The following is a 17,020-nucleotide window of genomic DNA, read 5'->3' as shown; positions in this document are numbered from 1 at the left end:
CTCAAAATTATGCCCAGACAAATGGAATGATAAATGCCAAATGATTTAGGCTGAAAAAAAAAACTTAGCACGCGATCTTGTTGATGGCACTGCTGTCTTCTGTTAAATATAGCTTTCTGTTATTTTTTCCTGTTTTTCTAAAACAGCTTTTCACCCAAATTCTATCCCTCTATTCATTTCTATACCGCTTATCGCAACTTGGGTCGTGGGTGTGCCGGAGTCTTAACACAACATCCGCCATACTGTATGTGGCTTTAATACTAATTCGGCCGTAAAAGTAAGCCAGGATAACATAATACAATAAAAAAATAATTCCACATTCATCCAGTCAGATTTTGCTTTATGATGCATCTCAAAGGAAGAAGCATATTCACAATTTGCTTCAAGGTTCAGTCCAGTGGCACAGGTCTGTTGGGGAGGCGGGACAAGTAGCTGTAAGTCGTGTCGATGTAGGCAATATGTGTATGTGTGCTTGTTTTCTGCTAAGAAAACCCCCCCCCCAAAAAAGAGAGGACAACGGACCTGTTCCTGGCCGGTGGGGAGAAGGCGGTATTGTATATGGACCGTCTATTCTGCAAAAAGGACTTTAAGGTGCAATTGTTGAGATTTTAGTTATTAGAATGCAACGGCTGCAGGTTGAAGTCCATGCAATTTGAATTACGCCAACTATGGTGAACTATGGTGGCCCAGAGATGAGACACTTTTTTTGGGGTTGGGGGGGGGGGCACAAGTCCAAGTAAAATGCCATGTCAAACAACTTTTTGTAGTAACTCAAGTGACGGGGTAAGTGTATGGCTGTTGTTGCATCTGTTGGCATCATCATGTTGAGGAAATGCGTTCGCCGTGCTTGTCTCTTTTGGGTACCCGTAGCAGAAATGACAAAACAGGCAAACGTCAGTGGAAGTTTTTAAGATTACGCGATATGCTACAATGAGAGACGGTGTGGTACAGGGGAATGCAAAATTGTTTTATTTTCGGCAATATTATTAACAAATGCATAGACAAGACATGAAAACAGTGAGACTAGTGTGACCCAAAAAAAACCCATCATAAAATCCATGATTGTATACTTGTTTTCCGTTGCTATAATTGCTCCCTAGTCCAAGAAATGCTATGAATAGCAAAAAGTGACCCGAGCAAGCAAAAAGATACACCCACCCACTGCTCTTCATCCCCATTCAAAGGAAAATGCAACAGGCAACCCACACCAAGACCTTTTCATTTCAGAAATGGAACTGAAAGATTAAAATGTCTTTTTTTTAACACATTAGTGCAAACACAAACGTTACGGTTCATCCATCAGGTTTGGATGCATTCAACCCAACTCCTGCCATTATTTATGGAATGGTGAGCAGCGTCCACTTAATGAGATGCCAAATAGACTCTCAGGATGTTGCACTTACAGTATTTGCATACAGACAAATATTTTACTCATTTTTTATTTCTTTCATTTGTTGTTGTTTTTTTATACCAGAACCCTTTTAAATTCAGATGTTGACAGACAGCAAAAGACATCACTTGGATTTGGGGGGTTGATTGAACTCTACAGTAGTCCTTGTCCCTGGCGATGTGGGTGTTTTTCCAGCGTGCGTCTCAATATTTAATAGTCCACTGCTTGACGCTGGCATCATGAGAAGTGGTGACCAGAGTATTTGCATCAATCCAAGACAGGCCGCTGACGTGGTGCAACTTGTGACAGTCTACGGACATCACAAAACAAGTTTATTAAGACTCTGGAAATGTATTTTTTTTTTTTGTGACATGATGCATTTATCGTATGTGAGCGCCAGTTTGAGGACTATGTGACTTAAGTAAGTAACTACATATGTCTGTATACCAAGCTGTTTGGCCTACCTTGCAGCCTCAGCCGCTTGTCTGCATCATCAACTGTCCAGATAAACACCATCATGTCCATCCCACCGGTTGCAAAGTGCTCATTATCAGGTGCCCAGGCTAAAGTAACTGGTTTGGCGTGGTGTCCATAAAACTCATTTTTGAGCTTGGATAAAAACAAAAAAAGATTTAAAGCAGAGGAGGGCGTTTAGCAATAAAACCTGAAGATGTCAAATTATTTATTTTAAAAAAAATATGGATATTTACCGAGTAGCCATCCGTCACACAAAAGACTGTAGCCACTTTCTTGTCATCTATGACAGCCAGATAGGCTCCATTGTTAGAGTAAGCCATATCAGTGATCGCCCCTCGAGCCTGTATGGTTTTTCCTTCATCCTTCAGAGTATTGCCTTGGACCGAGTACAGACGAATTGTACCATCCTGCGGAAGAGAAGAATGGGGCTAAGAGTCCTTATCTACCAGGAGCAATTAAATGTGTTAATAGTTTTTTTAATATTCATAGCTAGAAGATTGTTCACATTTGGCGGTTTTGCTCCCCAGACGCAGGCATGCCAAACAGCTCAAAAGGGCCATTTTAGTCCCGAGAGATAGTTCAGCTACCATATTTAGTCACCTCAGGCTGGATAAATGTTCAGCTTTGACAATTCTGTTCTTTAGGACTACATCCCTACGCTTTGACATTCCACTTACTGCTCCCCCAATGGCGGCAGTGCTCCCTGCAGGATCGAGAGCTCCAACTTCAGGTTCATAGCCAAGGTTGTCCAGTGTGAAGACATTTTGTTTGTTCTTCAGTAAGACAACCTAGAAAAAAACCACACAACTGATGAGCTTCAAGACAAGCTTAAGGGATTTGTTAATGTAGAGCCTTCAATGATATTCTAATGACTAACACCAAATTATGTAATAAGGAATCTTAAAAGACAGCAAAGAAAAGAGATCGATTACCTGCCCAATGCACACAACCAGTGTTAGGCCTCCTTGAGCGGCTGAGATGCTTTTAGGCTGGGAAGCCATTTTCACCACATCAGAGGCACTGAAAACACACACCATTGTATGCTGCTTTTATTTATGTTTAGCATAAGGGCCCAATGTCATTGGAATTAGGTTTGTAGTACCATTTCTCTTTTTTTAATGTAAACCTCTGCAAACCTCTGATTTCCCATTGTGTATTTTGAGGTTTCACTCACTGAACTTCTTATATCATACACCGTTTGTGGGCGCACGTGGTCAATTAAGAGGGGGGGGGGGGGACTACAGCTAATGCTCCATGCGCACACTGAGAATGGGAGCGCCACTGCCCTCTACTGTAGTAGATCTACAATTACACTTAATTCTCATACAGAGAAAAAAAAAATACGTCATATGTGCTCCATTGGTATTGCACCGTAAATGCAAGAACTGTGTTTAAACCTACCGACAGCATCTACAAACAATGCAAAGTTGCTTCCAGATGCACTTGCAATTAATGCTCATTTCAAATACGGGATGGCCTATACCTGTAATCCTTCTTGTTGATGCTGGTGTAGCGCGCCGTGTCATCCATGCTGCATGTCACCACTTCATCAGCAACGTTGACAACCATTTTGCTCACCTGGTTGCTGTGGCCCTTTCCTGAGAAACAATCATTCTCTCCGGTTTCTGCATCCCAGTAATGTGAGACTCCCGTTAAGAGAAATGATGGCAGAAATATGTATGTTGACGGAACTCTGACAAACAGACTGATCTTCTGTTTCGTTATTTAGCACAAATGCCAAAATTTAACCCTCGCACTGTCGTACTCATTGCATGTGAATAGAAAGTGCATCCTGACTTCTATTTTCCACTTTCTTCCAATTCGGTGTCATGACATTTTATATTGGCATATAATGCTGTTGAGGTAAAGGGGAACGCATATTAAGCGAGAGGAAAATCTGTTGAAATGTGCAAACGGTTGAGAAGGATATTGATGTGGCCATCATGACTCCCCGTGTAGATGTACGGCCGTCCATCACTTCTGTGAATTGTCACACACTGGATAGATTTGCTGTGGCCCTGTAGGAGGAACAAGTCAAAGCTATAACTAGGCCGAATGGCGGCTGAAAAATTCTGTGAGTCCGACCTTGATGGTGCGTATGGGCCGGTCAGGATTGTTCTTATCCAAGTAGTTAATGTAGCCCGTCAGGGAGATGCTGAGGAGGTAATCGTTCTGCCACAGACAGCCCAGCTGCTGATCAGCCACCTCATTGCCCATGTTGAAGGTGGTGACTGCCGTACCAGCGCCAACATCCCAGAGCTTGACGGTTTTGTCGCCTGAGGCGGAAATCAGCTGAGAGCTGTCTGGGCTCCAGCTTACCTAGGGAAGAAAACCGAACGGGAATGGTGTTTTTCAACTAATCAACCATGCCCAGTGGCGTAGCTCATTCACAAGAGGATGTGTGGCTCTCTCCAACCAGTCCAAGATTTACCCACAACTCAACTCCACTGTACTTACAGGGCACTTTAAAAACAACCATCGCTGTGTACAACATGCTGTCGATGGAGCTAAATTAATTCATACAACCACAAACAAAATTAATAACCAAAACAGTAGAAAGCACAAAAACAGTCAAACTCAAAAATCAGGTCTCATGCAGTGTCAAAAGCCAAAGAATATTCTGTCTTTAACCCTTTCGCGTGACCATAATTCACACGCTTGTCAACGAAAAAGTCAGTGTTAGCAACGCTACAGTGCTAATCAAAGGCTAAATTCACTTTTCAAGTGGTAAGGGGCCAAACTTACAGCATATATTCCTCCTTTATGAGCCTTATCTCCTCCCAGGCTGCTGACACGCTCACCGTTACCTCCATCAAAGATGAGAATCTGACAAAAAGAAAGGGATTTCACGGAGACAAACGCCACGCGGATGTCCGTACATTATTTGAGAACATTTTATTTAAATAGCCAGTTGCGATTTTCTTCAGGTAATGAGAATATCTCATCGGCTCGAGGCTTACCTGGCCGTCAGCACTGGCTGTAGCAAAGTGACTTCCATCAGGAGAGAAACGAACACAGTTGACAAACTGGCTGTGATCCTGTCAGCAAGCAAGCAACATATTAATCTGTCTTGTATTACACTAAAACAATATCAGATTTTTTTTTGTACATAAATGTTTATAGGTTCAGCCCCTACCGCCTTTTAATTTTGAGACTTCAATATGGTAAAAAACATGAAGTCAGGATAACATGGAGTATTTTGGTTGGTCTTTTTGGTTTTCTTTTCAATTTGGGAAAAAAAAAGCCTCAGCAATCATTCAATCCAATTTATTAACGAATGTGAAATAGATGAAAAAAAAATACCCCAATAGAAATTTAAAAAAATGATTACTCACACGTATCGAGAATTTGAATTTGAAGGGAGGCCCCTCAAAAAAAGAGCCAGAGGAGTCATCGGCGCCGGTGACCATCCGGTAGGGACGTTTTTGACGAATGTCTACGCTGTTGATTAATTTGGAGTGGCCGGAAATACTTCCGACTGAAGAACCGCTATCCCACAGAAACACAGCCCCGAACCTTCAGAAAGAAATACAAAACGGAAAGCACTCATTCTCAAGTGTGGCGCGCGTACAAGAAAGAATCACTGCCTGAAATAAAAATGAAAAGAACAACTAGCCAGCACTATAAATGTGATATGCCATTCAAAGATATTTATCCTGGACCAGAGAAGACGTATAATTGTAGCTTTTGTTGCTTGTTAACAAACAGCAGCATGTAAAATGACCACAAAGCCCAAACTATTCCGGTCAATGAAATTCAATGAAACAAATCAGAACCATCAAAGCGTGTACATATTTGTAACTTTTTGATTGTTTTTTTTTTTTACCCAATTCAAGCTATATTGACACCGATTCATTTGTTTTTGTAAAGATGCGCTCACATCTTTCAAATCTGTTTTTGTTACATCCCTAACAAACATACAATTAAGACTGCAAATTAAATTATTTTAAAAAATAAATTTAAAAAAGGTCCATCTGTTTCTTCAAATAATTTTGTGAGGTCTTCCATGCATGAAAAATGACTACTTTGTCGCGCTTTGCCATTTCTAATTGCAAAAACTGGGTTGCTCAATCTATAATTTTTTAATGACAAATGAAACGACGTTTATATTTGTGTCCCATAACTTTAAGACGGTTTTATCTCTCCTGGTGCCATTTGTGTACAATCACATTCAATTGTCTAATCGTTAAAATTATTTTAACACAACACATAAGGAAAAACTAGCAGTAAGACAGGACTGCTCATATTTCATTTTGCTGTGAAGTCCTGCACAAAGTTGAAGATGACGGTCGTGACAAGCTTCATTTCGACATCTAAAACGGAACGCCAGATGCTCACTTCTCTCGTCCATCCCCAACCACAGCAATCCTCTTGCTGTCCTCTGTCCATGCGATGTCCTTGACCTTGCCTGATATTGGGGTGTACTCATACTTGAGGAGGTGCTCCTTCTGCGTGGTGTCCCAGATGCGGATCTTTCCTGATACATCTTTAAAAAAAAAGATTCATAATTATAATAAAAATTCACAAAGATTTTATTGCGGTGATACATTATGTCCACCGAAAGTATGTGATATATTTTCTGACATGGACTCTTTTTGTTACCTCCAGAAGCGATGTAGAATCCACTGGGGGCATACTTCGCCACAGAAACTGAATGGGCATGTTCGGTGTAAATGTCTGCTATGGCTGGGTTCTTCAAAGAGGGAGGTGAGAAAAAAATATATATCAGCTGATCTGAATCTGCAAAACTGAAATAGGTTTGTAGCTCACTGTGGTTTTAGGTTTGTTTTCTAGAATCTTTAGCGAGCCTTGCAATTGTGCCTACACACTGATAAAAATATATATTGTGTACCGGTACGTTAAGGCGACTGTACACTGGAATCCCTGAACGGGTGTTTTCAAATCTGTCTGATAATTAATGGTGGAGGCTTATAGATAGCATGAGAGACAGCAGTTGACTAATGAGGTATCGTTCTGCTTTTCGGTCACAGAGCCAGTTAGAAATCCTCGAGTTTCTGTCATGACCAGGTTTTTCCTCAGGCTGGGCATGCATAGTATCGGGTTGCCACATTTTTACTTCCTGGATTCCGAGTGGGTGCATACACGACAAAATGTCTCTAAGTTGACGTTTAGATTTTTAAAAAAAATAATTACATGGATGTTCCGGATGATGACACACTTCCCGTTGGTGTAGAGAAAGTTATTGCCTTTGGGATCACCACCAATCACTTTGGCAACTCCCCTTTCCATCTGCGGGAGACTGGCAAACACTTGTCCTAAAAAGAAATGATGAAAATTGTTCGTGTCTGAGAAATGGTAAACTTAATTTTAAAAAAACTTTACTCCTATATTCTAATTTCTCCTATACTCATTCCACCTCGACCAATGTTTCCCAACCAGGATGCCGTTGCACATAATGTGCCTTTGGACATTATGCAATTTAATTCATCAGAAAAAAATGGGATTCATTAAAAACAAATACAGTATATCTTTACTCTGCTATATATGTGAGTGGTGTATAGTAACGGGCAGAACAATCAAATCTAGGTGCAATTAATTTGTTACCATTCAAAATCAGAATAGGTGATCGTTTAGGTTCAAGTTTAATTAAACACAACTAGATTTCACGATCTTATTTTTACCAATAAAATTGAGATGATAATTACTTCAGTATTCATTCTTACTTTGACACTTTAGTTTGGTGGTTTGTCTTGAGATGTTTCAAATGAAAAATGGGTGCCGTGTCTCAATAAAAGGTTGGTGAAACACTGATGTTTAATACGCAGAGCATCCTTCAAGCACATTTGGGAAAAATATACTAATTGCCTTCGGCATGCTCACTATCACAGTCATTTTGTTTTCTTAATACAGAGCCACATTTCATTTATGTTTGTTCACCATCACAGAAGCCATATGCATTATCACAAGTGGAGCAGCAAATGTAGGAGCAGCTTAATATGCACGACAGCTTCCGCATTGACAATAGTTTTCTTTCACCAGCTTTTTTTTTTTTTTTTTTAGCGTGGGTTGTTTTTTCATCACCTGAAATCAGTAGATAAGACCATGCAGTAAACGCGCTTTAAAATCAGTAAGCACCAATAGGTGGGGTTTCCTGGAGGAAGAGGGGAGATCCAGCCAGTTTTGGCATGTCATAACAATGCGTGATCACATTAACACGCAACACCGTGACACACGCTACCTCACAAAAACAACAAACTAAATCACAAACGTTCCAAGACGGGAAACATTTCTGATCGGATCAACTAACCGTTAAAATAATCATACACACACAAGGCAACCAGAGTTTTATAAGTGTTTGGTTCACAAGGAAGGATGTGTCAAAAATCATATCAGCTGAGGGCGAGGCTAGCTAGCTAACTTTGTGCTAAACGACTGACTGGCTTGAGGAAAGAAAAACACATAAATAGAGACATCCGTTGCATTTTTTGTGAGGCAACTCAGCATGCATACTCACTCAGTTCATACGACATCGTTCCTGTTGATCACTTGCTTTGAAGTTGCACTTTGAAATCAATGAAACAGTGGAGCCAGCAGGTTGAGAAGCACTCCCTGGTCACACAAACCCGGAAGCAGGTAGCGCCCTCACGCCGCTTGTCTTTGCCCATATATGGTAAACTTCACATACCACGCTGCCACTGTCATCCACTGAAGAGGCACCAATAACGACATATATTTTGCCCCGGAATTAAACTCGCAGGCTCCAAGCAATGAGCCCCACCCACCAATTACTTCGTCATCTCGTAACATTTTGTGTAGTATGATTTTTTTTCAACTGGGAGTGGTGCCACATACAAAAGCTATAAATTAAGAAGTGAATGAAACATAGAGTTACTCCTTAGGCAGCTTTGCAGTGCTCCAACAGTCAAATTTATAACTACAGGGAGCCATAGTTTTTCCTTATTAAAGGATTATAACCAGGGGTGCACTGCAGCGTGCACAGGCGCACATGCATACCGAAAACATTGAAAGCGCACCAGGTTCATCACTGCGCCTATGCAGACCAAATATTTTGCATTTTCTTTTTGAGGGGACATAGCATGTGGGGCTAATACTGAACTAATCTTATGAATGAACAAACCGAATGTAATATCTTCTTCCACTGATTTTTTTTTCTTTCTTAGGTTAGTTGAGCTAGGCTTTGAGTCTGTTCTGCATGCCAACCCCGGCAAATGGTGCCATTTGTTGGCCTGCAAACATGACTAATCGTGGCGGGGTCGCAAACGAGACGGCGGACATCGAAGGAGTCTCAAAGGTGTCAAAATGTGTTTAATTGACCCTACTGTATATTTTATGGAGTCGAAATACACTGGGCTATGTGGCCAATATTTTACTCTCCTTGCATGGATGACCAAATATAATACTGTCCTAAAAAGGGCTTGCTATTTGAGTTCTGCTCTTCCACATAATCACAGCGAAATCGTTCTATATTCCAACAGTCACTGTCATTGGACTGAAATAGGACTGGGAATCTCTTGATCTATTTAGGATGGGGATCATGTCAAGTGATGACACTGCACGCTTCCATAATATCGCGTAGCAAAGATATAATAATAAAACGAGGGGCATCCAGCCATCGCTTAACAGGGATGCATGTATAAGATTGTACTAACCAACTTTGACCAACGAGACATGTTATTTTGCTTTCTCCAAACATTATTCATCAATCAAACTTCAGTAGCTTCATTCAAGTATTTTATATCCTGCAAGTACCAATGTGTCTAATTTCTGAACATGCTGTACAGTATATGTAAATTTGTCAAACACTGTCTTCAATTAAGTTTTGTTGCGGGGTTCGAACAATTTCCCTGAAGTTGCTTTCTGATTTGTTTTGTGTTACGCCAAAGTTCTGGTGGAAACGGTGAAACTTTTTTTTAATCTTAGCAAACCTCTTCGAAAAAAATAAACAAAATAAGAAATGCAGTGTACATCCTTGCTGTGTCATTGCGCACATTTTCCACTTGGTGGCGCCATCACAGGATAACTGCCGCTACTCCACGAAGAAGAGACTGGTTTCTGTGATTATGGCTGCTGTCATGAGAAGTGGACTGGTAACACTGTTCAAGGTGAGTGCGCAAATGTTTAAAAGCTGTTTTTTTATTCACAACAGTAAATTCGAAGTGTAGGATATCCCACTGACCGTGTCTTTTGTGATATTTGATATCAATCAAGTTTTTTGCTAGTGTCCCATACGTATTTGTCCTAACACTTCCCCGTTACTACTCCTCTGAAAGCCTTTCTGTCGTTCGGGCTTCCTTACTCCTTCGTTGATTTAACAAGTCCTTGTACCCTCAGGAAGCCATGGCTTACTCTGGATACAAATTTATATTGAGCCTGTTATTTAATTATTGTGCCTGCCACATTACCTAACATAGAAAAAAACTAATTATTGTGGTCCATCCTTGGGATTTAGCATATCATCCAATCCTCAGTGTGTTTTTTAAAATGTCTTCAGGGTCTGAGTGGCCCACAGTGGCAGCAGCTTTTCTGTCGACCCTTGAGCATATCTGCAGTTCGCTCTGGTCCCGAAGCGCCACCCGCTCGTGCAGATGCAACCTTTAAGGTCACGATGGTTCCAGGAGATGGTGTTGGACCTGAGCTGATGTCTGCTGTCAAGGATGTGTTCAAAGTACTTTCTCTAATGACTCAAATGAATTGGAACCTGTCGATAGACAGGGAACTTCTTCATATGTGTTCTAGTACATATACATTCTATAAAGTTGTCCTTTCGTCCAATTATATTAAATGAATAGATTTTACAGCTACTAATTCGAAATCTGTATTGTACTACTTCATTCTTAAAACCGAAACCTGTGCACTTTTCTCTTATTTGTCCCCAACACAGGCAGGTGATGTCCCTGTGGAATTTGAGGAGTTTCATTTGAGTGAAGTACAGAACATGGCCACCGAGGAGAAGCTCGAGCAAGTATTGAACTCTATGAAGAGCAACAGAGTAGCAATTAAAGGTATTTCACCTGACCGATTGATTAGTCTCAAGTTAAATTAGGTTATAAAGGAAGAAAAAACATTATTTCATGTTTTTGATTGTTCAGGAAAGATCCACACACCCATGGAGTTCAAAGGGGAGTTGGCGTCATATGAGATGAAACTGAGGTACAACTGAGACTATATCTTCCTATATTTTGATTCAGTTATTTTTCTTAAAAAATAAAACCAAACACCTCGATGCTCTTTCATCAGACGTAAACTGGACCTGTTTGCCAATGTGGTTCATGTGAATAGCTTGCCGGGCTATACCACGCGCCACAACAATTTGGACCTTGTGATCATCCGAGAACAGACAGAGGGGGAGTACAGCGCCTTGGAGCATGAGGTAAACCTGATGATTCCTTAGGTTGAAGAAGGACAGCGGACAGAAAAAATACTTGTTGAAGTTGAAAAATAACATGGGTTGCTTTGACGGGATGCTATTTCTTCGGTGCACCACATTAAAGGTCAAGAGTCACCAAAATGGGACCTCTGAAAAACAGATTGGTGTAAAAGTAACTCACTAGTGAGCCGGTCATCTAAAAAAATCATAATAATAAAGCGCCACATATCAGTGATTTAAATGACCAAACCGTAGCAAGAGTGCAGACAAGCTAGTGGATGCAATTATAAGAAGTGATAATTTACCGTTGAATAATTTCCAGAAATTCGTGTAAGTGTGTATCAAACTGGTAACCCGTCGCATGAATCAGTGCCCAAGAAATGCAGTAGCTCTCTGGTTACAAAATGCTGGTGACCTCAGATCTACAGTTGTTGGAGACGAGGAATTTTCTTGCTTTTCCAGAGTGTGACCGGTGTGATTGAATGTCTGAAAATCATCACCAGAACGAAGTCAAGGCGCATCGCCAAGTTTGCCTTCGATTATGCCACCAAGAAGGGGCGAAACAAGGTCACAGCTGTTCACAAGGCCAATATCATGTGAGAAAAGCAGATTGAATTCCTTTCCGCTGTGCATATATGGAAGCGTATCCTCATATGCTCATTGGTTGAATTATATTATTTATGTCATAACAACCCTTGCCCTCGTCACTTTGTCCAATAACAGGAAATTAGGCGATGGCCTTTTTCTGCAGAGCTGTGCGGAAGTGGCACAGCTCTACCCCAAAATCAAATATGAGACCATAATCATCGATAACTGCTGCATGCAGGTAAATCCCCAATTCACTCATAGTTTGAATGTGTTCTCATGGGTGTGCCCATGAGCGGTTGAAATTCCCAAATGCTGGACATTTCGAAATTTCTGGTTTCTTCATTCCCTTTGTTTAATTCGGCTACATTCTCCTGTCGCTTTGTTTCCACTGCTACAGTTGGTTCAGAACCCTTACCAGTTTGATGTGCTGGTAATGCCCAACTTGTATGGAAACATTATTGACAACTTGGCAGCAGGACTCGTAGGAGGGGCCGGCGTGGTTCCCGGCGAAAGCTACAGTGCAGAATATGCAGTTTTTGAGACGGTAACTTTCTACCTTCCATTTCTCCTCTTTGCTTCAAATGTTGTTGCTTATTTCAGTCGGTCACTCACTGGTTCCTTGTCGTATGTGTTGAGCAATCCCCGTCTGACACTTTTTGTGACGGGTACCCAGAATACATTTCTTTCCTCTCATTTTTTTTGTTTTCTTTTAAGGGTGCCCGCCATCCCTTTGCACAAGCAGTAGGAAGGAACATTGCCAACCCCACAGCCATGCTGCTGAGTTCCGCAAACATGCTCCGGCACCTCAAGTAAGTCAACTTCTGACTTAATGAGTTTAGAATTCACCTCATGGCAGCATATTCCAATAACACGTGATTGATGTGGTTAGCACGTCAACCTCACAGTGCAGTGGTGCAGGGTTCGAATCCGGCTCCGGCCTTCCTGTGTGGAGTTTGCATGTTCTCCCTGGGCTTGCGTGGGTTTTCTTTGGGTACTCCAGTTTCCTCCCACATTTCAAAAACATGCATTGCAGGTTGATTGAACACTCTAAATTGTCCCTAGTTGTGAGTATGAGCGCAGATGGTTGTTCGTCTCTGTGTGCCCTGCCATTGGCTGGCAACCGGTTTAGGGTGTCCCCGCCTACTGCCTCAAGACAGCTGGGATAGGCTCCAGCGCACCCTGTGACCCTTTTGAGGATAACGGGGATCAGAAAATGGTTGAATGGCAGTGGCGTGCGGTGAGGTTCATGGTTGGTGAGGCACTGACTCCTTTAGTGTCAGATTTACAAATATATAAAGCAAAAAGGGTAGCTTATTCAATTGGCTAAACATTATATTTGCGACATGCAGATATACGGCAAGCAGCACGAGCCAGTTGCATGTATCAACCCAGTTTGTGATGATTGTGCAATACAATGCGCATTCAGAGGTGAGGCTCTGTCTCACCTGCCTCCCCTGACTGCACGTCCCTGTTGGATGGATGTATAATTTTAGTCATGAGACAACATTTCTTTCAGCTCTTATGTCATGTTTCACTTTTTCTAACTGATACTTCTGAAGTAATTTCCTCCAGTGAACAATTTTGGTGGTAACCGGGACTGGGTGTTGCCAATGAAATCGAACTCAGCATTTTCCAAAACTGTCCTTTTAGAAACTACATTTTGTATTTGCTGAGGTCGTCCTTGTGAAATAATCAAATTTACTTGATGATCTGGGTCTGATTGGCACCGATTGGGAGAGCTGTCTCAAATCTGGGTCCATCCTGTGTTAAGCAGTGCACACGTATCGCCAATCCTGTCATTGTTACCTGTTTTGTTTTGCAGTCTGGATTATCACTCCCAAATGGTGTCAGATGCTGTCAAAAGGGTCATCAAACAAGGGAAGGTGAGTGTGCACGAGCTACTTCCTGCCTCATGCGTGCCTACTGCTCCATTCAGCCTCTCAGAATGTATTAACGCCTATTAATACAACAGATGTCACTAAAACCATTAAAGCCGGATGTGAAAATATAAAACCTGCCGAAACAAGCTGAAACCAGTGCTCGGTGTTTATGCGGCTTGCGTTGCACATTCCTGCTGTCAGCATTAACACTTACTTACCCACAAATTTCTTGTAACTGGGAAAATATTGGAGATCTTCTTGCATTTCTTTCGTACTCGGTCTCTTTCTCTTCTTGAAATGACTCAGACTGGCATGTGCCGCAACATGTCTAACATTCAGTCTCGGCTCAATGTCTGCATGCCAGATGGCGTCTTGAAAATGCTCGGGACTTTCAGCTCTTGTCGCTTTCTTAAGGAGTTGGCAGAAGGCGTTTGTATTTTGACACACTTGTTCATCCGAGGCATGGAATGGCAACTGTTTAAATGTGACCTCAGCTGAAAGTGAAGTTTGCCATCTTGTTGCCCTCTACAACTGCATGGAACCAACTTGGCTTTGCTTGCTAATGATACTTTTCCATTGGCTAAAGTAGGAAGTACCGGGTGCTATTTGTTGTTCTTGGCTCAGTTCCATTCATGGTTTCCTGCAATTGCCCCTAACTGAGGCGAGAAGAGCTTCACAAAGCGCTGGTAACTCCAGGAACCCGACATTTAAATTTAACCGTTGTGTATGTGTGTTGTCTTTGCATGTCCCAGGTACGGACGCGAGACCTTGGCGGTTACTGTACCACGGGAGACTTTGTGCGTGCTGTTTTGGAAAACCTGCGATACCGATCTATTTAGATGTGTTCTTCCATTTGCGTAAACTTATACATGATGTTTCTTTAATGTGGACAATGATATGTCACGAAATGTTATTTGGTTCTTGTCTCCTTGACCACATGACGGTTGGCAAGATTTACTCATCCTATTAATGTGTTACGATAATCTGACAATGATCAGAGAGCTGCTGCTTAACAGAGTGTCATTTCAACAATTAAAAGCTGGACCGCCACTCTACGCCAACGCTTAATGTTCTGTGACTTATCAAATGATTGAAATCCGTTTAAGTTCACAGCAAGGCAACCACCAATGCCAATGCGGTGTGACGTTTTTCTATGTAATGAAACTGTTAAACCTCCTCAACTTTGGATTCTTTTGCAGGTCTTACTTTGCTCTACTGGGAGTTTTTTGTTTTTTTTGGTGGGGAGGGCAGTGGGGGGGTCAATACTGTTTGAGAATGTTTATTACCGTAATTCATTAAAACGTGTAACCTATACAATTTGGTAAAGCAAATAAAGACAACTACAGACACACCCTTTTGAATTGGTATGCTCCTGTTGTTGTTATACTGTAATGTGCTTGTTAAGCATTAAAATCACCAATGGACCAGAGCAGACCATCTCCACTATTGGCGAATAAATTCGTATGTGAGCTGTATTGTTTCTTGTCTGCTGAAAACGGCATATTTTTGGCACCTAGGAGAATGGAACCAATTTTATTTTCCAGGGCAGGTTGTTAAGGCCATTTTTCAAAAGTTACGTGTATGCAAATAAGATTCCGTTAATAATTGTAAATTCAGATAAGTCGGTTCTGGAATAAATATTTTTGCTGGATCCCGGTAGTGTTGGGTTTTTAGGACAAGCTATTGTACTGCTGAACTGGAAATAAACTCACATGATGCAACATTTGATATACAGTACATCGAGTTTATTGAGAACCAACATAAATGCTGTTATCTGTGCTACCATAAGTATGGTGAAGCGTTCCGGTTAATGAACGGATAACTCTTGTACTTGATCACACTGGTTTGTGCTGTTGTACATAGACTGTCTGGAGGGTTTATATCAGGAGGACACCTATATCCAGTTGCTCCTTGTGAATTTGTGTTTTGGGCGGGAATATGAGAGAGAGCGTAAGACTAAACTGAATAGCATTTGACCCAACTAACTTTTACTGTCTTCTGTGGCGTTGTTTTTAAATGCTCTCGAGCATGCTGGCTTTCATACCGCATGTAGACATGTGCCGCTGCAGCTGTGCTTACATACAGTAATGCACTGTCCTTATGTTTGCAACAGGTGCGCACCGGAGACCTTGGTGGTTACGCCACGAGCGACGAGTTCACCCGAGCTGTCATCGCTAACCTGGCTGCTTAATCATTCAATCATTTGCAGCTCTGTCAGCTGCACAGACAGACACGGGCTTATTCATTTGCTTCCTGTGGACCTCTTCTCTCCACTGGACCTACTCACACTTAACATCGTTGTCACTGATTAGATCTTGAAACGGAAAACTGAAGTATCCCAAAAGTCTTATTATTGTTGTTGTTTTTTTGCATGAAGTATTTTAGGCATTTCTTACAGTCATTCCTACTTGAATGTCACGAGTGTGCACAGCAGTGGTAAATATTCTTTAACATTTCAGATTATGTATTATCTCAACTATCATATTGCCTCTTTATTTATAATGAGATACGAAAAATAAAATGGGTGTGATGTGACAATCTGTCAGAATCTTTGTCTATTCACTGTTAGGGGAAGCACACACTTTGCAGCCACTTGACCTCACTAGATATGACAGAAATGCTGTTTTAGATAGGGACAAAATACATGCATATGTGCAAAATACGTGCTTTTAATATATTGCATTTTTTCTGAAAAAAAATGTCTCAATGCATGAATAAAAGATCCACTATCCTAACCCAACAGTATACATTTTTTTCTCTATTACAAGGGACTCTTGAATAAAAATGGCCATTCAAGGCCATCACAAAAATTGATGAACAGCAAAACAATATTAAGTGCAAGAACTCGTTTTGTCATTTTTTTCTCACAAAAAAACTCACTTAAGACTGTCATTTTATTAAGATGATGTGTTTGTCCTGCATCGCATTCCAGATCAGCAAAAGAATTGTCAGCCCTACTCGTGTTCTGGACCAACGTAAAAAAAAGTGGGAGTGCAACTGGCCTCTGTCTGCAATCTAGTAGGGAATTGTGATATAAGATAAGATAAGATATCCTTTATTCGTCCCACACTGGGGAAATTTACAGCCTCCAGCAGCAAGAATGTATGTAGAAAGAAGAAAGGAGAAAGAGAAAAAAAACAACAAACATCTTTCAATTAAATACAATATGAACATATGAAATATGAAGATATTACAATTCAAAACAACACACCATGCTTATTTGCAGTTCCACATCTGTAAAGCAAGAATGTATGAAGAAAGGAGAAAGAGAAAAAAAACAACAAACATCTTTCAATTAAATACAATATGAACATATGAAATATGAAGATATTACAA

The 17,020-nt window shown here is 41.1% G+C and overlaps 2 protein-coding genes across 3 annotated transcripts; one reads left to right on the top strand and one right to left on the bottom strand.

The window, feature by feature from the left end:
• Positions 1–946: 946 nt before the first annotated feature.
• wdr1 (WD repeat domain 1) lies at positions 947–8,508 on the bottom strand. Its single transcript, XM_052075392.1, has 15 exons — positions 8,343–8,508; positions 7,022–7,143; positions 6,470–6,560; positions 6,206–6,353; positions 5,203–5,383; positions 4,828–4,905; positions 4,613–4,693; positions 3,953–4,186; positions 3,793–3,885; positions 3,351–3,502; positions 2,800–2,887; positions 2,545–2,655; positions 2,101–2,274; positions 1,855–1,999; positions 947–1,700 (listed from the first exon to the last, which is right to left on the bottom strand). The coding sequence occupies exons 1-15, from the start codon at positions 8,356–8,358 to the stop codon at positions 1,594–1,596; spliced, it is 1,821 nt and encodes a 606-aa protein (XP_051931352.1). The 5' UTR covers positions 8,359–8,508; the 3' UTR covers positions 947–1,593.
• Positions 8,509–9,834: 1,326 nt separating this feature from the next.
• Positions 9,835–16,419, top strand: idh3b (isocitrate dehydrogenase (NAD(+)) 3 non-catalytic subunit beta). 2 transcript variants are annotated; one of them, XM_052075405.1, is made up of 11 exons: positions 9,835–9,951; positions 10,341–10,514; positions 10,731–10,851; positions 10,939–10,999; positions 11,087–11,219; positions 11,679–11,812; positions 11,940–12,042; positions 12,202–12,348; positions 12,519–12,613; positions 13,627–13,687; positions 15,798–16,419. In XM_052075405.1, exons 1-11 carry the CDS (start codon positions 9,910–9,912, stop codon positions 15,873–15,875), a joined length of 1,149 nt encoding a protein of 382 aa, XP_051931365.1. In that variant the 5' UTR covers positions 9,835–9,909; the 3' UTR covers positions 15,876–16,419. The 2 variants fall into 2 exon arrangements, with proteins under 2 accessions (XP_051931365.1, XP_051931364.1); XM_052075404.1 differs by lacking the exon at positions 15,798–16,419 and adding an exon at positions 14,437–14,734.
• The last annotated feature ends 601 nt before the right edge of the window (positions 16,420–17,020 follow it).

The sequence above is a fragment of the Hippocampus zosterae genome, chromosome 9, assembly GCF_025434085.1.
Source record: "Hippocampus zosterae strain Florida chromosome 9, ASM2543408v3, whole genome shotgun sequence".
NCBI lineage: Eukaryota > Metazoa > Chordata > Actinopteri > Syngnathiformes > Syngnathidae > Hippocampus > Hippocampus zosterae.
This window is presented reverse-complemented; position numbering and strand designations above follow the sequence as displayed.

Bases quoted from the DNA above. Each gene is read 5' to 3' on its own strand.
- wdr1 (XM_052075392.1), bottom strand. The intron at 4,187-4,612 runs GTAAGTTTGGCC...TTTCTTCCCTAG, and splicing joins ATAAAGGAGGAATATATGCT to GTAAGCTGGAGCCCAGACAG. The intron at 3,503-3,792 runs CTTCTCAACCGT...GTCTCACATTAC, and splicing joins ATGATGGCCACATCAATATC to TGGGATGCAGAAACCGGAGA.
- idh3b (XM_052075404.1), top strand. From the start codon at position 9,910: ATGGCTGCTGTCATGAGAAGTGGACTGGTAACACTGTTCAAG. The intron at 10,852-10,938 runs GTATTTCACCTG...TTGATTGTTCAG, and splicing joins CAACAGAGTAGCAATTAAAG to GAAAGATCCACACACCCATG. The intron at 12,614-13,626 runs GTAAGTCAACTT...TTTGTTTTGCAG, and splicing joins AACATGCTCCGGCACCTCAA to TCTGGATTATCACTCCCAAA.